The sequence below is a fragment of the Triturus cristatus genome, chromosome 8 (genome assembly GCF_964204655.1).
Source record: "Triturus cristatus chromosome 8, aTriCri1.1, whole genome shotgun sequence".
NCBI lineage: Eukaryota > Metazoa > Chordata > Amphibia > Caudata > Salamandridae > Triturus > Triturus cristatus.
Genome location: NC_140591.1, coordinates 865,605,368 through 865,632,151, shown reverse-complemented (window position 1 = coordinate 865,632,151; position 26,784 = coordinate 865,605,368). Strand labels below are relative to the sequence as shown.

Sequence of the window (26,784 nt, the reverse complement as noted above, 5' to 3'; positions counted from 1 at the left end):
TCTTGCAGTTTCCACTCGCACCATAATGGTTTCCATAGAACCTTCAATAATGAAACGTTTGATATATATTAGGTCTCAACAATTTTGGGTGGCACACTGTCTATACACATGACAACCTCGATTTCAGGTTACAGAAGAAAAGGCGATTTTGTCTATTACAATTATGTGAAAGACAGCTTTCAGCCTGGTGCCAGCGATATGGCATCAACAGTATGACATCTGAATAAGTGAGTTTTACACCCCAGAATCATTTGGCTTGATTCGCTATTCCTATACAAAATGCCACCTTTTCACCTTTCATCTTGGAATCCCTCCTATCTGCTTGGTTTCAGATATGCCTTGGATTTCACTGAGGAATTTGGCAAGAGCAATCTGCCCTCTTTGTTTTAGCAAAAAGTCTTTGAAACAATTAAAAAAATCAATAGTGGGGAAAAACTGATGAGGCCTGTAAATGAACTGTTCTGTAGCCCCAGGTGAAATAGTTTACTGTTGAGGAGATAGCCATAATATGCCCATAACACAGAGGAGCACTTCTCACCAGGCCACAAAACATTGAACAACCACCAGTTAACATCAACCAGAATATTTCAGACCCACCACTTTTAATTTATGTGAGCTTTATTCCTGAACTTGGTATTTGAGAGATGATACAAAATACATATATAGTCCTGCTGCACAGTATTACATAGTTTGTTTGCACCAAAGGAATTAAACAGGATAATGCATAGCCCACTAAAGTGAAGGTCACCTTCTTATGGGTTAAGGAGTAGATCAAAGGAGTCGTAACAGATGCACCTATAGTGAGTGGGTTAAGGAATAGACTACAAGAGTCATAACAGGTACAGCTGTAGTTGGTTTGTTAGTTTCTCTCTCAGGCGGGTCAATGTGAGGTGCATCACATTATTAACACATGGACATAAAGACAACCTAGCTTTGGAGAGAACAGCATAGACATCCGTTTTCCAAAACCTAAGACATTGACTAGAACTTAGTCCTGTCTAAATCAAAAAGGTAAAGGCATCTATCTATTTGTTTTCTAGTAATTCTCTATCAGCATGATATGCCTCCATAAACCATATATCCAGCTACAGTCAAAATGAATTGATCATGTGTACTATGATTACTAGTGTTAATTCAATCCAATATTCACATTGACGTATATATTTTTAACATAAATTCTTACTCTTGTTCATCACAAGTACTAAATCAACCTAGCAAAGACAGTATTCATAAAGAAAGGAACTAATTTAGAGAGGTGTTTAAGGCTCATTCTAAGCCCTGCACAATATAGTTACAACCGCGCTTGTGATAAAATGAAAATGCGGTATTTAGGAGGAGCTCCATTGCCACACCATTCGAGAATGGAAATAACATGGCAGCTGCATGTGTTCACTACATTCAGCGGTGCACAACATCAAAATGTGCGCTCTTGACTGCACAACACCTCTCCCTCAAGAACCCTAGAGTCCAGGAAAAAAAGACAGGACGGGCATCCTACATGTCAAAAACAACAAAAAAGAAAACCAATATAAGTGATAGACTAATCCAAGCTTCATGGGAGATTCATGGGATGGGCCAAACTGCATTACTGTCACACCTAACGTGTGACAGCTGGCAAGCCCATCACCACAGTGTTCATCAACCATGGCTCAATGCCATCTAGGATAGGGCAATGCCCTTTAATGAAAACAGGCAACTAAGATCTCAGACACCTTGCAATTTGTTAAGAACTTCCATACACCATAGTGAAACCAAGCAGAGGACATTGTAGCCTCTGGTGTATCACTATGGCTGAAATTACCACACAATGCCCATCTGGCTGAGACGGATCATATCCAGCAAAGCTACACACTTATGAGCTACACTCCAATTGTTTATATATATTAGACTGAAAAAAACGGCAAACTGCTAAATGCTGTTGGATGTGCACATTTCGACACAGCTGGCAATAGAACAGCCAGAAAACGAGGGGTGGGATAGATAGTGAACAGTTCCTCAAAAGCACAGAAAGGAGAGTCTAGACCAACTGGTAACCGCCAACCAATATGGTATCAGTCTAGCATATTTAAAAATATTTATCTGACTTAAAGAAGACTCTGAACAGTTACGAAATTGTTATTGTTACTGCAACCAAATTTGCCTGGCCCCACGGTAAGTGGAACCCAGATAGATGTAGGAACTATGAGGCACAATGAAAGCGAAGTGAGAACAACAACAATGGACACTTATAGGATATTCATTCTGTGGGTCAGACTGTTTGGGTGTTGTTTGTGAAAAGTGCTTTTATCATACATTGTTTACTTGAGAACGTCTCAGAGGGTGGGATTTCAAAAAGCATCACCACTGGCTGTAGCCAATCAATTCCTGATAAACATTGCAATAGATTACATAAGAAACTGGTTATGAAGATAACTTCCTTTCTTTAGTGAATCTTTGAGCAGCATATTACCTTATTTTAAACCTGTCGGCGGATTCTCTCTAAATGTATGGACCAAATGATCCTGAAGACATAAATATGTCTCCTTGCGAGGGAGAAGCAGCAGAATGATACCCAGGATTTAAAAAATCCGTCAACCTGCCCTGGACAGTGGTGGGTCTTAATATACTTAAATGAAATTGGAGATGATGGTGAATTTTTTAATACAATAAAAAAGTTTGTTTTGGGTCCAGAGTAGTTTCATAGGAGCTAAATGTCAGTGTTCCAGACAAATCTTAAACATCTACACAAACGATAGCAATTACAAATTAGACACAATCAAAAAATGGTCAACAGCTGCAGTCTATACTCAAAGAAATTGTGAGAAATTACAATGAAGGTCGGAGAATAATAATACCAACATTATTTACTTTACAAAAATTCACCTTAGATATATAATGGCTTTCATTGACGGTTTGCATTGACGCCCAACTGGTCAGTTGAGACAGTTTTCACACATACCCGTCAGGTTTGTTGATATAGTAGCATAATCTGTGCTGCTGGGTTTTGTGCCCAACACTTATGCCATCACCTCTTACAGTACCCTAGACTGGAGACTGTATTTACTAATTTAATCGCATGCTTACTTTGCTGATATTTGTGAAATGCGTGTCAAAAGAAATACAAACGAGTACATTTTTGGTGGCTACTACACAGCAATTTTAAACTTTCGCTTCCTAGCTGGAGTTTAGTTGTATAACAAAGGACTTCCTGTAACTCTGCAAGCACGAGACTGCTTACTTAGAGACAGTTCTTCTGGAGGCGCTCCTAGTTTGAATAGGTGTTGGCGAGAAAACTACTTTCGTTTTTGTCCTTAAAGATCGTGTGAAAAACCGAAAGATGGAGTTGAGGCTGAATGAGGGTACCAACTCGTGATTCTCTGTGCCAGCTGATACTCTAGGGCAATCTAGTTTAAAAAAAGAGCTTACTGGCTTATCCAAAGGTAGGGAACTTGAAATCCAGCCTCTAGCATATTTCAGAATCCATCCCTGCACTTCAGGGTCATCCCTGGCCTGGTGCTGCACATGGTGTAAGGAGTCGAGGAAAGCCACCGCAAATACTTTAGACATGATCTCTAGCTTCCTGTGTAATAACAAGTCAACAAAAACTAAACCCCCGTACCCATGGGCAATGAATGCGACATTAGTGGCTGCACTTTTGGAAATGAAGTAGTCCCACACATACATAGTGTGCTCCACTGGAGTACTGCTCCCTCTCTTGGGAATCTCTGGGTCTTCTCGAATATCAAATGAAGAGTGTGGAACATTTTTTTTGAACGGAGACTCTTCTTTTTTAATAACAGACTCAGACTCTTCTTCAATCTTCATTGTAGTGAAGTTGTCATTGGGGTTTAACACAATGACACCCCCATATTCTTGGAGGGCCCTTTCAATGAATGGTATTTGAGTTCCATGTTGCAGTGAATGATGGATGATGGCCTTCTGCCCCCACTGGCCAGCTCTTACAACTCCACGGTCTTGAAGTAAGATAATGAGGCTTGATGGGTTGGTTAATGCTGCCTCAGTCATGAAAAAGAAACTTAGAGGTTCATTGGCATGAGCATCAATTGGGAAATAGATTTTCTGCAGACTGCAGGCTTTGTCCAAAAGTTCATAAACATATTGTGTGATCATGTGCCCCAATACTTGGTAGCGCTTGTGGTTTCTCTTGTGATCGCCTTTAAAACAGTTATACTCGAAATGTTCATTTGTATCCAAGTGCCTCAGTTCCCCTTGAATATTGAAATGGTATTTCAAGTCTTTCAAGGTCTTTGAACTTTCAGGAACGTGTAAGAACTTCAGAAATGTCTCCATTTGCATTTAGATATCTAAAAGTAACAAAAAAAGTTTGAGAAACTGGGTCTCTGATTAGCAACATACTAGGAACATTGTGAAGATCCAAACAGTATTTTAAAGGATTACGCACATTTTATAAGTCCTCTTCTAAGGGACAGAATTGCCATCTACTGTGATAGCATGGTGTCTCTGAAAAAATAGATCAATTTTAGAAACCAGTAGGATGATTTAATTGGCAAGTTACACCACTTTATTATAACCTAAGGGTACACTTTACCATGCAAAAGAGACAGCTAATGGAAGAGTAAAGTTCAACAAGCAATGTGCAATCGTAATGCAAGATAGTTTTTCACAGGAGCAGAACAAGAAATGAAGGATAGGATATTTTCTAATCTCAACAAACAAAAAGTATTTATCAATTATTTAGCAGTGTCAATTGTATTCGATTTCATGATACCACTCTAAGTGTGAGAGCAAAATATATATATGAATGGGAAACTTATCAAAAATACGAACATTGGCATCTGCTGCCAGAGGTCTTTATTTCACCATCTCAGAGGGTGCTTTTAATGGTCAAACCGACCCACTGATGGAAATCTCCAGCTTTCACTTACAATTGGAATACACCAACAACAGAGGCATTTCCAGGCCCCAGCATTAGGACATACTGTTGACGTCCTTAGCACATTACAGGCAGAGGTTGAGGGTGTGTCACCACCTCCTTAGCACCAATGTGGTTAAAGTATTGGTGTGAAGTCTTTTAAAATATTATAAGATCATTTGCATTATGTTGGGTGTGTGTTATGGCTCGCATGACAAGTGAGCAAAGCTTACCATAGTGGAGAAATGTTGGGGATTTTTAAATTCTAATTTGTTAACCATTGCTGGACTTTAACTGCGTTTACTGAGTTTAGCAGCAGTTATATATCAACATAAATTAGGGGCTTACGACCAAAGCTAACCATAATTTCATATACACTTTATTTGTTATATTAGATGGAAAGGTGTTTTACTTGTCTTGTGGGCACGTGGTAGGTAGGGGTAATGGTGAATGATAAGATATCTTTATCACACTGAAGTCTAAATCCATTCAGCAAGGCCTTCGTCTGTGAGCAGTGTCCCGGTCCTGCACCAACCCACTTTCTAACTAACTACAGCTGCACATATCCTTTGGTTGCGAACAATTGTGGTTTACTGTAAGCACCCAATCCCCCATGCAGCCAACTTGGCATGCAGTTTCCAAAGTAAGCCAAATATTGGCCTCTCAATTTTCATGTAAATCTATAAAAAGTGCCAAAGATTTTAGTAAATTAAAGGTTTTTTAACCCCCCTTTATCATGCCCCCCTCCTTGTCAAATCAGCATAAAACCTGGGACCCCTACATTGGTCTTAACTTAACATACCAACAGAAAACTGAATTTGTAAATTCCGGAATAATTTTGTGTACATTTATCAAAAGGTACCAAGTTATTAGCATATTAAACCTTGTTCCTACTCTTTACCAGGCCCACCCCTATTGATCTTCATGAAATTAAACGTATCAAAAGTAAGTGAAACATACCAAGTGTCTACCTAATTTTGAGCAGATCTATGAAACATCAACAAAATTATCAGCTTATCAATGTTTTTTTTACCCTACCCTTTTCACTTTGCTCTTCTTTAGAGCATCTCCTTGCTAAAGGTCTGTAAATTGTCATGCATTTTCATCAAAAAGCATAAACGTTATTAGCACATGGACACTTTTTGACCCCCCACACTTTAAACTGTGCTCCCCCTTGACAAATCAACTTAAAACTCAAATTATCAAGAGTAAGCTAAATATGCTACGTGTCTGCTAAGTATTGTGCAGATCTCTAAATCTGCATCAAAGTTCTAGGCAAATCACGGATTTTTAACTTGCTCCGTTCACTTTACCCATCTGCATGAAATTTGTGATTCCAGAAGTAGGCTTAACCAGCTTAAAACTAGCCAGATGTCATACAAATTCATTAAACAACACTCAAGTTTTTTTTTTTTTTGAAAATACTTTTTATTGGCATTTAAGAATAGAAGTATTCATACATCATTTTTCGTGAAAATGGGTACGCTACAAGAGTGAACAAATAGACCAACATCCATATAGAGAGTGCGTATATGTCTAGGTCTGGGTGGAAGTGGTCTGTATGGTAGCAGATCATTGCCTGTATAAAAAACTGGGGAGGAGAACCAAACTGGGGGATGCCATGGAGTTCTGAGGGACGAGGTCTAGGCTATGTCCCAAATCTGCCATTGCCTATTCAGCTATATTCCTGCCTCCCATCTAGGGGGGGGTGGGCGTGTGCACAGTCCGGGATGAGGAGCCATGGGGTGCATCAGGTGAGCAGGGGGGGGAACTCCGCTGGCCCGTGGGTGGTGCGGGGGGACATTGGGGGGATCCCTCGCCGTGGAGACCCGGACCGCGTTAGGCGGTGCGGCGTCGGGGGTATTCCTGCCGGCTACCGGTGCAGGTGGGGTCTGAGATTGTCTGAATTGGTGTAGTAGGAGCGCCCATTCTAAAGAGATAGGGGTTTTACGGGTACCTTTGGCTTCCTCCTCTCGTATTGCATCTTCCTCCGCAGCAGCCCATTTAAGAACAGCCCCCACCCAAGCTGCAAGTGGAGGACCAGTGGGGGATCGCCAGTGCATTGCTATACAGCGTTTGGCCAGTAGGTGGGCCAGGAAGACGAAGCGCATCGACACCTTGTGTCGTTTTCTCCACCCCAGGATACCCAGTGCGCATCCCTCCCAGGTAGTCAAATGGGTCAGCCCAGTGAGATCCCTGAGTGTTGAGTGGATCGAAGTCCAATAGTGCTGAATGCCCGGACAGGTCCAGAACATGTGAAGGAAGGCAGCATCCTGCGCCTGACAGCGAGGGCATAGAAATGTAGTGTCGGGATAAAAACGTTGCAGGCGCGCTGGCGTCAAATAGGCCCTATGGAGTATGTGAAATTGTATATTTTTAAAACGGGCATTCCTGGATACTTTTTTGGGGAATTCTATCGCTCTGTCCCATTCGCTGTCGTGAAATGGTCGTCCCGTCTCCTCCTCCCATAGGGCTCGGAGAGGCACCAGCAGTGGGGGTGTTAGGTCCCCAATTGATTTAGTCAACCATGTAATAAGGTGTCGACCCCGTCCCAGTTGTAAGTGTGTGAAGGACTGGGTGTGTGGGAGGCTCCCCTTGCGTGAGGTCAGAATATGGTCGAAAGTGGCTGAGGAGTTGACGGTGAAGCAGGAACTGGCCTGGGGGCAGATCGTATTCCTCCATGAGCTGTCGGTATGGCTTGAGTTGTCCCTCGTCAAATAGCATTTCCGCTTCGACAATGTCCCTCGCCGTCCACTCCCGAAGCATGGCGGGTGTGAAAAAACCATCATTTCTGGGCCAGCCGACCAGCGGTAGTAATGGCGTGTATGGAGGGCAGCGCGGTGCCATGCGGTGGATACGTTGCACACACTTCCGGGCAACGTCCACCTGCAGGGGGTAGGTTCGCATGGGACGAGAACCCGGCAGAAGCAGGCGACGCAACTCGGGCAGGGGCACATGTCCCGTGACAGTGCATGTCTCAAGCAGGTATCGCTCCGCCGTCCAATATGAGAGCCATTGGAGCTGCGACGCCAGGAAGTAGGCTTCAAATGAAGGCGCCCCTAGCCCCCCCTGCGTCGTGGGCAGTCTTAGCTTGGCCAGCGCAATTCTGTGTCGTCCCTGCCCCCATATTAGAGAGCTGAGGAGCGTATCTAAATCTTTGAAGAAGGAGTGGGGGGGAATCACTGGGAGATTGGTGAAGTAGTACAAAAGTCGCGGGACCAGTATCATCTTTGCCAGGGCTACCCGGCCGATCGGGGCCAACGGTAAACTCCGCCAGAACCCAATGGAGGATCGTATCCCTGCTAGTGCTCTCCGATGGTTCCCTTCAAAAATGTCGAGTGGGGAATGATATAATCGGATCCCGAGGTATCGGGGCCCCTCCGTCGCCCAGTGCAGTTTCCGGTCGCCGATCCAGACCTCCCGAGGGGGGGCGTCCGGGTGGAGGGGATAGACCATCGATTTGTCCCAGTTCACCCTCAGCCCCGAGGCCTCCGCGAACTCCGTCAGGGCGGTCTTAACGGTGGTGAGATCCGCCGTCACATCCCGTATATATATGAGAAGATCGTCCGCATACATAGAAACACAGTGTGTGACATCCGCCAGCGGGATACCCCAGGCCCACCCATCCCCACGGAGCCGGATGGCCAAGGGTTCTACCGCTAGCGCGAATAAGAGGGGCGAGAGGGGGCACCCCTGTCCCGTACCCCTGTGTATCGCAAATTCCGGGGAGATATAGCGACCGAGGCGGATCCGGGATGTAAGATTGGTGTAGAGTAGGCGAGTATAGGCTATGAGCGTGGGGCCGAGACCAGCCCGCCCCAGGACTGCAAAGAGGAATTGCCACGTTAGGGTGTCGAACGCCTTTTCAATGTCCAAGATCAGACACGCCGCGTGCGGAAAGCGATCCCCAATCTGATCCTGAATGTGAAAGAGGCGCCGAATATTATGAGAGGTTGTCCTCCCTGGAACGAAACCGCACTGGTCCGGGTGTACTAACGGGCATATGATTTGAGAGTATCTGTCCACCAAAATTTTTCCCAGGATTTTACAGTCCGCTGTGAGCAGCGTGATGGGCCGGTAGGAGGCGAGGAGTTGAGGGTCTCGGTCGGGTTTCGGAAACGTCACGATCACCGATGCTCTCATAGAGCCGGGCAGTTCGCCGAGTCTAAGCGCCGAGTCCAATACTGCTGACAGACGAGAGGTCAACTGTGGGGCAAAAGTGGCGTAATATTCAAGTGGGAGCCCGTCTAGGCCAGGGGCCTTGCCGCGGGCCAGTGCTCGTACCGCACTTGTAATCTCTGTTGTTGTTATCTTTGCGTCCAACCCCTTACGGTCTACAGCGGCAATTCGGGGAAGGGGAAGAGGGTCGAGGAAGTGGTCGATGGCCCCGGGGTCGAGAGACGGGAGAACAGTGTAGACTGCCGAGTAATGGTGATAGAACGCCTGGAGGATCTCATCCTGAGATTGCACCAGGGTACCCTGGGGATTTATGATTGCAGTAATAGGCCGGATTTCAGTATCTTGCTTAGCAAGCCATGCCAGGAGTGTGCCCGACTTATCGCGGTCCCGATGCATTCGGTTTGCGTATGCCCGAAAATTGTGACGACACAAGTCCACGCACGCCACCTGGTACTCCGATTTGGCGTGGGCGACCTGAGCTACCGTCGCCACTGATTGATCTGCGGCCTTAGTGGCCGTAGCCAGTTGCTGCTCCGCCTTCTCTAGGGCTTGCTCCAGGGTGTGTCGCACCCCGGTTCTGTACCGAATGCATTCTCCCCTGGCCACTACCTTGAAACCATCCCACTCGACCAGGGTTGACGACGCGGTCCCCGCATTATGCGTAAAGTAGTCCTGGATGCTACGTTGGTGGTCATGTGTAAAGGTCTGGTCCGTGAGACATTCCCGTGACAGTCGCCACGTAGGAACAGGGGGGCGTGGGGGCCGCCACTGGAGGCCGAGAAGGTGCGCATCATGGTCGGAGACGACTCTACCCAGATAATCAGAGTGGCATATTTGCGGGAGAAGCGCTGCAGTGCATAAGAATCGGTCAAGGCGGACTCGTAAATTATGAGGAATGGAGTGGAAAGAGTAAATGCGGGTCTGGGGATGGTGCAGCCTCCATGCGTCCGTGAGGGACCAGTGTGCGGCCCACGCTTTAAAGCGGTCTATTTGTCTATAGGTGGGAGAGTGTGGGATAAACAACACTCAAGTTATTAGCACATCAAAACGTTTTGTGATAGATTGGCACACAACCTGCCATATCTACAGAAGACAATAAATTATAATATATGCAAAAAGATCAGGATTTGTCTAATAATGCCACAGATATTAGCAAATTAACACTTGTTTGCTACAACCTTTCAACTGTGTCTCCCAATGACAGAGCTGCACACTTATAAAATTAAAATATAAAACGTAAGAATTATTCTACGCGTCTGGCAAATGTATTTTAAATATGTCAAACTGCACAAAAGTTATAGACTAATAAAAAACTAATTTTTCAACTGCCAAGCTTTCTCTTTAGTTTAACCCTTTCAAGCCCATCCAACATACTATGCGAATTTCTGAAAAACTAGTGATCAGATTTACACCGAACCAAGCACAGCCACTCATCTGAGTAAAATTTGTATTCATTGCTAAGTTTAGTGAAATTCAATTCATCGTATTTTAGGTCTCGCATGCGCTGCATAGGAGACCTTTAGCCATCGGTTCCCTTTTTCGCCCAAAAACGTGCACGCGATCCATTGGCTTCAATGGCAACGCATGCACGTCTGGCGATTTCCTTGCGGGAGTGAGCTGCAGCGCCATATGGTATCAATTATCGCGGCGCCAGCCGCTCGGTCTCGCAAGGGAATCGCGCAGGCCCCCTCCTCTCTCCCCTCCACCTGCTGCAGCGCGAGGCGCGCGCGCAGCCAATGCATGTTTAAATGCGCTGTGTGCAAGCTTGCGGTCACTTTTGAGCGCTGGGTGAGGTTTTAACACAGAGTGCAGTCAGCAGACAGTAAACCAAGGAGGGAGGGTGTGAGGGGTCACTTTGTGTGGTGGGTGCCAATAGCTGTTATTTTGAGTTTGAGGCCTGCTTATCGTGTAGACTAGGGGAGGTCTGCTACAAGTTAAGTCTGAATAGCTCCGTTACAAACATCTGCACTTCCTGACTTTGTCTGCTGTAGGGCTCTTTAGCTGGACAGGGTGTTTAGCAGCTATAAATTTGTGTAAGTCCTATGTAAGAAATGGGGCGCACCTAATACTGCCACTATAACCCCTGTTTTGTGGTGCAAGCATCTCCCATTATTGTAGGGTCAGCTCATAGTTAGCAGTACAACTTGTTGATCCTATAATGGAAAATGTGATGAGATGAGAAACGGGTTTTCTTTTGAGAAAAAAAAACCTTATATTGGCATTTTTTTTTAGTCTTGATGGATTTTCATGTGCTTTTCTGTATCTGATAATGTGTAACTGACCAATAAATGTTAACGACTCATGCTGTAAAATGTGTGTTAACACTATTTGAAAGAAGGCGCGCTCCACGGGAATTACAACATGGCGGCTCACTGTAAGAAGCCTTCTGCGTGTTTTGGAAATACAAGCTCCATAACTGATGACGTTAGAGGATTCCCAGATGACTTCACACATGGCGACTTCACACATGGCAAGTCAGGTTAAGCAGTCTCAGCGGCAGACAGGGGTCACGGGATCAGAGGTCGCAGTGCCAGCAGCTTGAGCAGCTTCTGTGTCTCAGGCTTCAGCCGAAGGTCAGAGGTCAGCAGGGGATGATTCTCTAGATAGGTGATCTAATTACATACAGCAAGGGAACGACTGCACTTGTTATGTGAATGTTTCGTGTTTTTTTTCCCTATGTATCTTTGAGTTGTTCTTGACCATAAAGAAACAATAGGTCATTTGTTTGTTTGTAATGCTTACCGTGAACCACGCCACAAGTGGCTAAAGCCTATATGCTATAGATTAAAGACCCGGTCGAGCAGTGAAGCCTTGCTCATTCTAAGAACTAACACCTCTGAATGTCTTTCCATTGGATTGGCCAAATTCCTTGGATGGGCTTGGTTATTAAGGTCTAAGACAGTTTGTAACATACCGTCATGAAAAACCCATATAGTACGTTATTTTACTAGATTGTGTCTCCGACCAGTATTGATGTTGTGTCTTTTTATATGTATTTGTTCAATAATAATCTTCTCTTGTCGTCTTTATGCACATATTTAATTTAATTGAGGTTTTAATCAATTCTTAATTCTTTTTGTTCTATTGTTCTTTACGCTAAATTTTCATATAATGTCATTGATTATGTAATATTGTTATTATTTATATGTATGTAAATATTTTGTCTTTTATGAAGAATATTCGAAATAAAGACGTTAAAAACTGAACTGTTATGTGAATGTTTCGTGTTTTTTTTCCCTATGTATCTTTGAGTTGTTCTTCATTTGAGTTTCTTCTTTCTTTTTGTTCCAGCCATGTCAACGTCGAACACCTGGAGGGGTAAAAGGTGTCTGTGATTGCTCTATCCTCAGCTCGAAGTCATGTTAAACGTAAGTCGCGTTTGCAAATAAACTGGCGATCGCCTTTTGGCTCCTTCTTAATTACACTCAAATAAAGTGCACCTGAGAACTTGTGCTAACTAACCAGAGTGCCTGGCTATGAAGTCCTTGTGAACCAGTGCTTCAAATGGGCAGGTACTGTCCTGTACGGAGTACGTGCACTGCTTCAATTTGAAAGGGAGAGTACATGCACTTCCCAGCACTGCTGCAATACATTTAATGGGAGAGTTCCGGCACTTCTCAGGAGCAAACTGGTATGCTAAACGTTTAGTAAATGCACTTCTCTATTTCCATTTAAAGCACTGTTGTAAGTCCTACTATGCTGGTTCAGTTGGAAATATCCACCCCCCTTCCCCCTTCACCCTTCACCCTTTTACCCATCCCACAGACTTGCTGGACTGGGCTGCCGGTCTTTCTTCATTCCTGTATCCGGGTGGCCCATTGACTGTTATCGTTGACATTCTGTTGAACTTACTTCCTTCTCCACCTCCCCTCTGATTTAATCAAACCATGATACGCCACTGTTGTAAACGGACAGCATCCACAAGGATTGCAAGGAGACCACGACACACAGAGCCAGGTACACAGGTGGAAACGAGTCACAAAAATAGTGTTGCAAGGGGACACACTGTGCACGGGTATCAACGCGCAGCATCCACCCCCCCAGAGGAGCAAATGAGAGAGCCTCTGCCCGTCCCCACACAAGACCCTCCACAAATCAGTGCCTGGGCAAGAGGAGGAGATCCCACTGTTCCCCAAATTAAGGGGACACTACCCTCAACACCTTACTCACCCGCTACCCGACTGGTGGTTGAGCCTATCATTTCTTAACACAGAGTGGGCATGAAAATAAAGGCTCGTTCATCGTTACTTGGATATCAAGGATTCTAGTGCTTTTACAGGCTAAGAGGCAGCGTGAGCAGGGATGAAGATGAGCAATAGAGATCAATTATCGGTGGGGGCAGGAAGAAATAAATTGCCCCTGTCCTCTTTCTAAAAGAGTTGGGGTCTTCATTATTCAGAGCAAATTTCAAGTGTCCGCTTTTTTTCTTTAATGCAGCCTGTTTTTAAGTAAACACAATATTTTTACATAAGAGTTTTAGGCACCCTAATTTAAGATTAGGTGATTCGCTCAGCTCGATGTCCTGTGCACTGTGCCCAACACAAGCCAGTAAGGTGGCTACCAAGATACCTAAAAACCAAACTCGTAGCTCGAATGTGCCACAGCAAATCAAGATGGAAGGAAGAACCTTAGAGTTAGATAGCCCTGCACATGGAAATACTGGACCCAGCCTTGAGCAGGCCAACCAAAGTACCTCAAGTTCAAAGTAGCTCAACTTCAGGAAAGATAGGCAATCCCTCTACTTATGGATATTTTTGGGGAGTATCAAGAAAGAATTATTCACAGTAATAAACCTTTTAAAGATTAATTTGCTGTGTGAACCAGATACATCAATTATGTTTTCATGATTTGGTGTGAAACTGAGATAAGACCCTTAGATTTCAATCATTGGCTAAATCCTAAATGTGTGCATGACAGTTATCTCATTTCTGATGAACCACGACAAAATGAAGATTCATTTTTTGGATTTAATGATTGTACATCAGTAGAGAAAATTGAGAACAACTTTATATACCTAAGTGACGGATACGAACAGCCATCTCAGATGCAACAATGTCCGTCCCCACTCTCTGAAGGATAATTCACCATATAGTTGATTCATGAGGATCCAGAGGAACTATCACAATAAAGAGGATTATTGCCAGAACGTCTCCCACCTAAGGCATAAGGTTGGCGAAAGAGGCTAACCAAACAGACTCCTTTAGAGACGCTTGAGACGAGTTGGTTTACCACTAGAGAGACACAACTTCAACAGAAACGTACAACAAATGATGTTAGGCTTATGTGTCAAAACCTTTTATCAGGAATAAATAAAGTTCGGCAAATTATAAATAAGGAGGAGATCCCACTATTCCCAAAGTTAGGGGACACTACCCTCAACGTGGGTCCTGGGCTCACTGTGCCACTGGAATCAAGCTATCCTGGCTGAAGAGGGGTGAAACCCCGAAACCGGTTCTAGGATGCTTGTTTCCGGTCCAGGGAGGACCTGGCTTGGCAGTTCGGGCTGGACTGTTTCCTTGAGGTACAGGGTCAAGACTGATTTGCACATGGCCAGGTCTAAACTGGGGTGGCGGGGGCGTGGCCAAGATGGCGGAGTGAGCGGACGCTTTCCCTGCCGGCTCCCGCTCCGTTGGACTCCTAGCCCCGGTCTAGCAGCAGAAATCTCCCCCCACACAGAGCCATAAACAGCAGCAGGGACGGCGGAGCTCAGGGGAGAGTCGAGAGGAAGCACGGGACCTCTGGGGAGCCTGGGCGGCGAACAGAGAGCCGCGGGAGTAGAGACACGGAGAGGGGAGAGGGGAAGAGAGCGCCCCGGCCAGAGGCATACGCGAGTGCCGGGCTCGCCGGAGAGGCCTTGTCGTGGGAGGCGGCGAGACAAGATATCCTGCAGGAAGGTTCGAGAGGGAGCTCAGGTGGAGAAGCGGAGGCCCGGGGGATGCGTGCGGGGAGGCCCGGCCCGCGGGGAGCGGTCGAGAGTGCCGCGATCGACGGTGCCCGGAGAAGCCCCCGGAGGACGGGGGACGTCGGAAGCGGGTACGGACTGACCGAGCCGGCTGGGGGATTAGAGGCAAGACGCCAGCGGCAGTGACGGCGAAAGGGGAGGAGAACCGAAGCAGCGGAGGGTTGCCCCCCGGCGGGCGACCGGGTCTCTGCGCCCCCAGACTGGTGGCTGGTGACAGGGCCCCCCCCCCCCCACATGGGCCGTACAAGAGACGGAGCAGAGGCGACAGCGGAGGGCAGGAGGAGGTCGTGCCAGGCACTGCAGACCACGGAAGAGCAGACGTCACCCTCCGGATCACAGGGGAGGAGGTCACGGAGGAGCAGCGGAGTGCTGAGCTGAGAGCAGGGAGGGCGAGCCCGGACGCGAGACTGAGAGGGGACCAGGCTCGGGACAGGGCCGGCTGCCCCTTGTGGCGGAGGACCGGGGCCCGAGCAAGAGTGCCGGCAGCGATCCAGGCAGAGAGTGATTCAGCGAGCGGAGGTGGGCAGGGAAGTGACCAGGCCCCGGAAAACGTACGCCCTGCCTAGGGCTAGCCTCGAGAGAGGAACTCACGGGAAGCAGAGGCCTGAACACAAGGTACTGAAGCTGCGGTGGGGCTTGAGGCTGGGGAAGTGTATCGGGGCTGTAAGGGGCAGCGGAGGACAGCTCCCAGAGGCGCTGCGCGAGTGGGCACAGCGGCGGCACGGCCGGGGAGACAGTAGAAGAACGGGGGCACCCACATCCTGTGGACCGAAGGCGTGGGAGTGGGGGAAGCGGCTTGGAGGCCGGCACGGCCCCGCAGAGAGACAGGACGGACCTGAGGCACAAAACGGAGAGGCCGGCCCCAGCGGACACCGGGAGAGTCGGCGCGTCGGCCCGGGAGGCGGAGGCCGAGTGGACGGGGGCCACAGCTGGAAGCGCAGTGATTCGAGCCCCAAACGGACGGGGGCACGGCCTGAGGCGCGGCACCGGAGTGAACAGAGGTGAAGGACAGGAGGGCGAGGGGGCGCGGAGGTGGTGCTCGGAGCCCAGGAGACGGCCCCGCGACGGGCCAGCAACGTGACAGATTCGCCGCCCGTCCCGGCCCTGCAGTCATGGCAGGCAGCAAAGGAGGGAGAAAGGGGGAGCGCACCCTTCCCGAGCTCTTGGGCCGGCAACCGCAAAGAGTGGACAGGGGGCAGCGGTCGCCCTGCGCCTCGGGCAGTGCTCCCAACACAGATGGAGAGGAGCCTCCGCTCACAAGGTCCTTTATGGAGTCCCTCTTCGGATCTCTCAGAGAGGATTTCCAAGTCCTGAAGAAGGAAGTGGCTAGTGAAGTGCGGGAAATCAGACGAGAGGCGGATGGTCTGGGCGAACGGGTGGCCACGGTGTAGGAAACTAGCCAACGGAGGGACGAGGAGTTTGAACAATTGCAACAAGAGGTGCTACGACTCCGGGACCAGCAGATTGACCTCCAGGCGCATGCCGAAGACCTAGAAAATAGGTCTCGGCGGAACAACATAAGGGTTCGAGGAGTCCCATCGGCGGAAGATGGAACGGACATTGCAGGCTACTTGAGAGAGCTGTTTCAAGAGGTCCTGGGGGAGCCAGAGGTGTTCCCCATTCAAATAGATAGGGCGCACAGAGTGGGGACGCAAAGGAGGGGGTCGACGCCGCCCCCGGACATCCTGGCCTACCTCCCGGACTACACACTTAAAGAGCGTATAATGGCGGAGGCACGGAAGCGACAGCCCCTGACTTTCCGGGGGCACCCGGTGGCCTTATACCAGGACCTGTCGGCAATCACGCTGCAGAAACGGAGGACATTCAAAATAGCCACCGACTTCCTGAGAGAACATCGCACACCCTACGCCTGGGGCCACCCATTCAGACTCATCTTTTGATGGAACGGAGTTTACACCAACTGCGCTCCCTGCAGGAAACATGTTGAGTCCTGGGCCTGACAGCCGGAGAGGACGGCACACCTTTGCAGCGCCGGGGGCGCGCTGGAGGAGGAGGCTGGCGGCGAGTGGCCAGGCAGCGCTCCCGGGACCGATCGGCGCGGCCGGACGCGCCCACTATACGGGCTAGTACAGACACCGCAGAAGCCGAGGTGGCAGAGAACACTGGCTCCAGTGACATTGCCCTGACGGCGTAGAAGCACTCCGGGGGGAGATCGCAACAGCTTACTTAAGCTTACAGGTTTGGGGCCGGGGGGTGGGGGCTGGGGGGTAGGTGGCTTAACGTCCACTGGAGAGTATTACCACAGACTTGTCCCCTCGGGGACCGGACTTGGACTGTGAAGATCTGGGAACGGGGGCTAGGGAGGGAGGTACAGTGGGGGAAGGACCTTAATGTTGAATGTTCGTTGTTAGGGAAGGAGTTGGGGGTAGGGAGGGGGGGGGGGAAAGAGTTGTTTTTGTTGCAGTTTAGGCAGGAGGAGGAAGGGAGGGCGGGAACTTTACGGGGGACAGGCACGGGAGGGGAGGGAAGCGGGGAGGGGAGAGACTCCGTCCAGTGCGGGACCAAAGGTAAGGTGGGGCAGGCGACCTCACGGATTTGGTGTTTGACACTCGAAGAACACAGAGCGGGCGCTATTGTCTTCCTACATGACACCCACAAGTCTTAAAATAGTTACGCTCAATGTGCGGGGCCTTAACAACCCGACCAAAAGGCGTGCGGTGCTCTCCTTACTGGAGAATACTCAGGCAGACATCTGTCTCCTTCAAGAAACGCATCTCCTGCCCGGGGACTGCGCTAGGCTGCGCTCTCACAAATTTCCCACACAGTTCTTTTCTTCCAATAACACTAAAACGGCAGGGGTGGCGATACTGGTGGCTCACCGCTTCCGGGGAGAAGTCCTCCAGAAGCGGGCGGAGCAGCGGGGCAGACTTTTGGTCTATAGATTCCAGGTGGCGAGTATTACCTTCACAATAGAGTTCCTATACAGCCTGAATGACCTGTTAAGGCCACTTTCTCAACGCGGCGCTGGGGGAAGTCGCGGCTACTCCCGACCGGCACATTATACTAGGGGGAGTCTTTGACTCGACACTGGATAGATCCGCCCAACGCTCACCGCAGGCCGGGGAATTCTCAGCGGGAAGCAGGGCACAACTGGTAGACATGGGCCTGGAAGATCTGTGGCGCCACCTACACCCGGTAGAAAGGGACTATACTTACTACTCACATGCACACAAAACGTATGCGCGGCTGGACCACTTCCTGGTCACTGGACCGGTCCGCAGTCTCGCCACGGAGGTGGACATAGGGGTGATCTCCATGTCGGACCACGCCCCTGTATTGGCTACTTTCTCGTTGCCGCCGGTCTCCAGCACCCCCCCCCCCCCCCCCCCCGAGTGTGGCGACTGAGGGACACCCTATTATACAGAGGAGACGGAATCAAGCAAGTGACGACCGCCAATCGGGAATATCAAACCCACAATGAGAACCCGGATACCTCCAGGGCGACTCAATGGGCGGCTCTGAAAGCAGTGTTGAGGGGGGAATTCATCGCGATATCGGCAGCGGATAACGCACAAAGACGGAGTAAACGAGAGGAACTCACGCAGAAAGTTAGGGAACTGGAACATATACATCGCCGAACGGGGGCACCCCGGATCTGGCGGCAGCTCCAGGGGGCGAGGAAGACCCTGGTGGCTCTAGATATGGACCGTGCGGAATACGCAGCGCTCCGTCTTAAGCATGCCTACTACACGGGGGAGATAGGTGCGGCCGATTGTTGGCTAGCAGGCTTAGAGTGGTGAGACAGAAGCATCTGGTGAAGGAGATCATCGACCCCACTGGGTCTGCAGTCACGGAGGACGATGCTATCGCGGAGCTCTTCTGCCAGTACTACGCAGACCTCTATGCTGGGGACACCCCAGACGCGCCAGCAACGCAAAGGTACCTAGACTCGGTCTCTGCCATCGTTGACACCTCTGCAAGCGGAGGGTCTAGACAGGGACATTCGAGTAGAGGAGGTGATCTCCGCCATCGCCAAACTCAAGTACGGTAAATCCCCGGGACCGGATGGCTATACCACCCTCTTCTATAAAACATTCTGCACTACCCTCGCGCCGATACTCACGCGCCTCTTTAATACCTTCGGGGAGCCGGGGGCCATGCCGCCAGATCTGCTGCGGGCTTCACTGACAGTCATCCCTAAACCAGGGAAGGACAGATCACAATGCGGCTCCTATAGACCGATATCCCTCCTGAATGTGGATCTTAAATTATACACGGGGATCTTAGCAGCTCGCCTAGCCCCCCTCTTGCCGGGGCTTATAGACCCGGACCAGGCAGCCTTTGTTCCGGGGAGGCAGACGGTAGACAACACTAAACGAATTACACATATTATAGAGCAGGCGTCACGGATACAGGGTGAGAGAATGCTGATGGCAGTAGACGCTGAAAAAGCATTCGACCGAGTGCATTGGCCTTACCTAGAGAGGGTGCTGGAGAAGGTGGGAATAGGGGACAAGTTCCGCAACATGATATTCAACTGTTACCGATCGCCGACCGCAGTAGTGAGGGTTAATGGATGCAGTTCCGGGAGCTTCAACATCGAGAGGGGCACAAGGCAGGGATGCCCGCTGTCGCCCATACTCTTCGCTCTATACATGGAGCCGTTCGCACAGCGTATACGGAACGACACAGAGGTAAAAGGAGTGAAAATGGGCGGATTTTACCACGCAGTCAGCTTGTATGCGGATGATGTGATCTTCTCCCTGGAGGAACCGCTCCGGGCCCTGCCGGCGTGCATCGAGGAACTAACTACATTCGCGGACGTATCTGGATTCAGGATGAATATGGGGAAGTCGGTCGCCCTGGATCTATCGCTCGCGCCGGCGACCAGGACGTGCCTGCAGCGTCAAATCCCAATAGTCTGGTCGACGGACACGGTACCGTACCTGGGGATCCAGTTAGCCCCCACCCTGCCCGTCATGACGGCAGTTAACTACACCGATCTGGGCAGGAAGATAAGAGACTAATTGGCTAGGTGGAACCGCAGTTCCCTGTCGTTGCTGGGAAGAGTGGCGGCTGTTAAAATGACCATTCTGCCTCAGGTGCTATATCTGTTTCGGGCGCTTCCGCTGCCGCCGCCGGGGTGGATCTGGCAGACACAGTCCGAGCTCGGGCGCTTTTGTCTGGCAGGGTAAGAAACCGAGAATGAGGAGGGCGCTCTCAATGCTGGCGCCGGAGGCCGGAGGCCTCGGCATCCCAAACCTCCGCAAATACTTTCAAACAGCACAGCTGCGCTACCTCGTGGAATGGAGCAGGTGGGAATCGGATAAACACTGGCTCTTTCAGGACCAGGCGGTGGCGGGTAGACCATTGCAGGAAGTGCCGTTCCTGCGTAGGAATCACCGCCCCGCTAATCTCTATGCCTCCTTCATCACTAGAGTCCCGCTGAGGGTGTGGGACGCCACAAGCCTGGCACACGGGTTAACCACGTTCCCCTCCCCGTTGACGCCTCTGGTAGATAACCCGGACTTCACACCGGGGATGCAGAGAGGTGCGTTTGCTCACTGGCGTGCGGCGGGATGTAGGGCTCTGTGTCATCTATACACCTCAGAAGGGATTATTCCCTTCACTAGCTTTAGACAGGATTATTTGCTTCCCGAAACGGAGAGAATGCGATACCTGCAGGTCCGCCACTGGGCGATGAGCCCCCAGGTGAGGGAGACGGCAGATAGACGACTATCCCAGTACGAGCGCTGGCTCTTGACGCGTTCGTCCGATGCGAAGCTCATAAGTGACCTTTATAAACTCATCCAGTGGCCCTCATCGCACTTCTATCATCCGGGACGGGCGCGCTGGGAGATGGAATTGGGCAGGTCCCTAAGTCACACAGAATGGGAACAAATTGCGTACAGGGCGAGACACTCTGCATATCACACAGGCCTTACTGAAACCCTCACGAAAGTCTCCACATACTGGTACTACACCCCGGACCGCATACACGCAATGGACAGCAGCAAAGAGCCGACTTGCTGGAGGGGGTGCGGGCAAGCGGGAACGCTGACCCACATTCTATGGGAATGTCCTCTTCTGGACGCTTACTGGAGGGAGGTGCTTGACACGGTGGACTTCCACTTCAAAACTGAGTTGCCACGCTTCCCAGCCTACATTCTTCTGGGCCTCCCTAACGCACTGATGTACCCCCTAAAATCCCGCAGGGGCAGGCAGATAGCAATAGCGCTGGGGTCAGCCATCCAAAACATCATTACCCACTGGCGAACACCCACACCCCCCACGGTCACGGGATGGTTACACAGGTTATGGCACGTGCTAGGTATGGAGAAAATGTCGCTAACAGCAAAGGGGGAAGTAGAGCAGTATAAAGAGATCTGGCAGCCGTTTCAGTCCCTATTAGCCACCGAATTTAGAGAACTGACCTGTCCCAGATACCTTAGACTCTTGCGGCTTACTGGACAGGAAAGCCCAGACTCCTGATCCCACCTGGGTAAGGGAGCTCGGACAGAGAGACCGGGAGGACATGAGGCTCACAGACAAAGGCACTGGACGGGGGAGAGGGAGGGGGGGGGGGATCTAGGTGAGGGGGAGGAAAGGGGAGGGAGGGGAGGGAGGGTTAAAGTTGGTTAGTTTATAAAATAGGGAATGAACGGGTGTCCTCAGGGATGGGTTTTAGTCGAGGGGCTGACCACCCCGGCCAGAGCAGAGGTAACCAAAGGATGACACTCTGTCGGGCGTGGCCTAGGGGCGGGGTGGTGCGGGACACACTCCAGAGAGAGTAGGGAACGGAGGGGAGGTCCCTCAGTATTAAATGGCGGAGCAGGTAGAGCGTTCTGGTCCCTACCAGATCAGAGGGGGACAGCCATGAGGGGTGGTGGGCGAGAAGCTGGATATCAGATCGATGGAGTCCTGGTAGGGTCAGGGGAGAGCGGATTGTAAATAGGATACCTGCCGGCCCACGGGGTTGTAGGCTTAAGATGTGGATACCATTGTTGATATTTGTTGGATGTTGGTAATCAATAAAAAGATTTAAACCTAAACTGGGGTGGCATGGTGAGCAAAAGAATGATGGATTTAACCCAGATCGCTTGACTGGGGGTGAATGTTTTGATTAGTTCTGCATTTCGTCCATCAATTGTGTGTCTTTTGCTTTCTGACACTACCCTCAACTCCATACTCACCCGCTCCCCGTCTGGTGGTTGAGCCTATCATCTTAACATAGAGTGGGGATGAAAGTAGAGAACTGGTGTTGCTGAAAGCAGTCTAGTTATTTAATGCTACTGAGACTGTATTCTAACTGGCAAACTCCCTGGCATTTGGCCTGGAAATAAAGGGAAAGATTTACAAGCCCCTTGTGCCACTTTTGCAGCACTTTTCCCATGTTAAAAGTGATGCAAAAGTGGCGCAAGGGCTTGTAAATCTGCCCCAAAGTCTATAGTAGCTCTCCGACGACCCCAGAGCATTAAGGAAAGCCTGATTCTCTCAATTGTTAAGCAGAACAGAGAAAAAGTATTACTGAGACTGTTGTTCCTTCTCTATCAATTAAGGAAAAACCATAGATGGGGCTCTGTACTGTGCACAATCAAGCTATCATAGGCACAGAGTTCATACATGGACATGTGAAAATAATGAAAGAAGCATCAATGAACTGTACTACAATGAATGTGATCCGTGCTATTGAATGTCCCAGTGACCAGGTATACATTGGAAAGACCAGTGAAGAGCTAAATCCCTGCATCATTGTTGTCGTGCAACCGTAAAAACCTGCCCTGAGCACCAAGCCCAATCCACCAACCATAACCACCACACTAAGGATACAACCAGAGGCACCATACTACTGTACCCCAAATAAATATATACAGGCCCTAGAGCAATCATTTCCGGATCCCAACACCTACCGGAAGGATTCCAGGAGATCCAATGACCCCAGTGGACACTGGGCACACCTAAACACTACAGGTCAGAATTACTAACGCTGACACCTGTTGGGCTCTCTCTGGACCTCCCATTCCTAATGGCACGGGGGGCGCCTCATGGGGGCCCTGCCTGTGTGGTCTTGGCTCATGCTGTCTGCCTGGGTGGGCCTTCCTTCAGGCTGACTCCCAAGGTCCCTATCTATATCTGTCTGGCATTCTTCGGACCCATCTGGGGAGCAGGAGTCGCTTTCACCTTCTAGGCTGCAGGCTCCCTGCACACCAAATAGCCTTTAACACTGCTCCACAACCCCCTTTGGGGGGTCTGTGCTAACCTATCTGCTTTGGGGTGTTCCTAAAATACCACTTTCCCTCTTTCGGTTTATTTACATGATTTCCACACTGGGTGTGCACTGTTCACCGCTCCCTGTGCGAAGAGCTCTCGGTCTCTATCGAGTTTTGTACATAGCGCTTAGAGCCATATCCACAGAGCAGGAAACATATCAACATAAAATAATGTACAACCTCTGCACTAAGTGCGCTGCGACTCTGGGTATACCCGCCGCTTCACAATAGTTTAATGTTTTTCACCACACAGAGCACGCTCCCCCGGCCTGGTTGTAGGACGAACGAGTCAATGCACCTGCTGCAGAGGTGTGTTGTTGTATCTGCAGGACGAGGAGGTGTTCCCAAGTCTCAGACTTTTTTCTTTCCTCGGTCAATAACGTGAGTAGGAGGGGGGGCAACAGTAGCACTTCCTGTTTGCAGAGCAAGGCTGTGGCAACAAACACCTTGTAGTAAACATATTTGTATTAATATGAACATGAAACGAACAGAAGTGATATTGGAATTCTGCGACTGCGGATCTTTTTATCAGGGCCCTCTCTGGGGCGATTCTTCGAGGAATCCTCGCACAGAGAGCGGAGATCTCAAACTGCCCCCTATCAGTGCGAGCAGCTGGGCGAGTGCCCTCGCTATTCATTTTCGTACTTCTTTCCCTTCTACCTCTATCCCTGCAAGACTAAAGTCCCCCCCCCCCCCATTCAAAAGCCATGACTGGATCCGCTGCTCACAAGCGGCACGAGACTACGCGAGTTGGCCGGTATAAGACACAGATTTCCATATATCTGCCGTTAGAGACCATGCCGAGGCGGATGGGGGTCAAAGGTCAAGGGTAATATGAAGCCTGCTGTGGGTGGGTGACCGCTGTCCTGGGCGTGTGCTCCCTGCCCTAGTGACCACACCGTCATCCGCTCCACTCAACACGTATGCACAGACATCACCCAATGATTACACTGACACATTAGTTATGGGTGAAGAACCGCTGCAGGTTTATTTCATACAACATAAGTATGACAATAGAGTGGGTTATCTTACGGGCGATCCAGGGCAAGCAGCCCCTCGCTGCTCCGCCCGCCTTGCGAGCCAGCACGCACGGTGGGTCGATGCCCGGCAGTGCGGCACATTTTTCAGATCCTCCTTTGGATCACGTGATCTGTCTAATACTCCCGCCCCTTTTAACGGGGCGGAGCGTGTTGTGGCACACCACCTGTTGGTCAGGCCCCCCAACCGCCCGAAGGACTAACGGGGCGCCGTCGCGGTCTTCCCAGAACCTCCTTCGGCTCCCGGACCTTGGCTCCGGCACCCTTACTGTGCCGGACAGGGGTACCCTTACTCTACCGACTGTCGCAGAGGTACCCTTACTGTACCCTTCTGCCTCCAGATCGCCCTGTAACTCCGCCACAGCTCTGGGAAGGCTCCCGTCGCTGCCAGAGCCCCCCCTTTCCCCCTTCGCGGTTAGTGATGCCCTGCCCCTGCGAGCGCCTCTTGCACATCCAGCAAGAACATGTCCATCCCTACCCTGGACAGGTGTACCCCATCAGCCTCATAGAACCCCTCTACCTTCTCTTGGATCAACGCATGTCTGATGAAACCCATGCCCCTGTGCTCCATGAATTTCTGCATGGACCTATTGACCCTCCTGCGCGACCTATTTACTGCAGCCGGGGACTTGGCTCCCCTCCAAGTCCTGCGGGGGACAATCTCCGACCACCAGAGTTCACACGAACCCAGTGCCTGACGGATGGCTGCCAAGTCAGCTTGCATGGACTGTAGCAGAGCCCTCCTCCCCCTGGCAACAAGGTCATTCCCCCCAAGGTGCAAGATGAGGACCGACGGCTGGGCCCCCCCGGCCGCCAGGCGCTGTTCGATTGTGCCCCGTGCTTCGCTCCATTTCATCCCCAGGGAGCCCAACCATACGAACTGTGTGTTAACGAAACTCTGCGACCAGTTCCTGTGTGCTGCCCAGCGTTCCAGCCTTGTGATGTAAGAGTGTCCCATCAACCATACCTGGTGGCCTGCCAAATGAAACGATGAAGCAGCTTTAGGCAGTTGTATATTTATTTGCACCCAACCCTCTTGGGGTATACACGTTATGGAACACTCTGTAATGTACATATACTGTGCACCTATATTTCGCCCCACGCCTGCAAGAATACCGCGGCCTCAAGGCCGGATATATCTTTAGAAACAGTCGGAGCTCCAACGCCCCACACCCTTAACGCCCTCAGGACCCATGCCGGCCTTAGCTGCAGAGGTGGCGGCGCCAATTCAGAAAGAGTGGGAGGAGAATCTGCGCCCACTTCCTGCCAAACCCCCCTTGGCAAGGGCGGCCCCCAAGATGCGGTCAAACTGAAACCTGGTGAGGGGGGCCCCGTCCGCATGCATCAGGAAGGGCCCCAGGGCCGCTGGGCGCATGCCCAAGTACTCTCTGACTGTATGGACCGGGCAATACCTGGTGTCCCCCAGTGCTAGTAAGACTACTGTTGTCCCCCTCCCCGCCTGGTCCGTCTTGGATTTCCGGATGCGGAGCTCCAGTGCTACGTTGAGACCGACATCTGCTATTCCCAGCACTGCCCCAGACAAGTCGACCTTGGATTTCGCCACCAGTTCGCTAACCCTAAAGGCCCCGAAGAAGGCCAGGCAGAATGCCGTTGCGAAGAGCCTAGCTTCGAACGGGGAGTGAATAACCAGGGGCACTGCGTCTAGAATGTGCTGCAGGTCAATGAATTCAATGGGCGCCCTAGTGTCCGGTTGTCTGATCTCCTCCCTGGCCCACCCCTTCAGGGCCGCCCTGATCTTGAACGACCCCGTTGGGTCGACACCCCCATCTAGCCTGGTATCGTGGCGCACGGCAGCCAGGTGACCACATGTCCATGAGTGGCTTTTGCCGTTCTCTTTGGCCCACACTACGAAGCTCTCTACTTGTTCCTCGCTCCCCAAGGCTTGTCCCCCCTGCGCCTCCAATACTGCTCTAAATGTCGCTAGCTGGGAGCTGTACTTCTTCTGTGTCGCCGGCGCCAGGGACTTCTCCCCCATCTTCCTCAGTCATTCCCCCACCGTAGCAGGCGCCAAAGGGGTGCTGGGAACGGTGTCATCTCCGCCCTTGCCCGCGGCCACGCCTCTCGGAACCGGAGCCACTGAAAGCGAGAAAGAGCGTCAGCTGCCACATTGACACCCGCGATGTGCCGCGCCCTAAACTCTATGTTGTTGCGCAGTCCTGCCTTCACTAATTCCCTAAGCAGGCTTAAAACTAGCGGGCAAGAGGCGGTAAGGCCGTTTATTGCGTGCACCACCGCCATGTTGTCCGACCAGAACACCACTTTGTCACTTAGCGTTGCCCGCCATAAGTGCAGGGCTACAAGGATGGGGAAGAGTTCCAACACTGCAATATTGCTCGTTACTTTCTTTTTTCGCCATGTATTCGGCCACCTCATTGCACACCACTCCTCGCCCAGGATTACGCCAAAGCCTTCCCTCCCTGAAGCGTCTGAGAACAGGCAAAGCTCCTGGCTGGCTATCCAAGGGGCCCTCCAAATCACCGT

At 50.4% G+C, this 26,784-nt stretch overlaps 1 protein-coding gene across 6 annotated transcripts in view; it reads right to left on the bottom strand.

The window, feature by feature from the left end:
• Positions 1-618: 618 nt before the first annotated feature.
• Positions 619-26,784, bottom strand: part of LOC146805193 (putative protein ARB2BP) — a 208,836-nt gene continuing 182,670 nt past the window's right edge. For all 6 annotated transcript variants that reach the window (XM_085622384.1, XM_085622385.1, XM_085622387.1 and 3 more), the window contains one exon: positions 619-4,304. In XM_085622384.1, the coding sequence (XP_085478510.1) occupies positions 3,214-4,296 (1,083 nt within the window). In that variant the 5' untranslated portion in view covers positions 4,297-4,304 and the 3' untranslated portion in view covers positions 619-3,213. The remainder of the gene's footprint in view (positions 4,305-26,784) is intronic.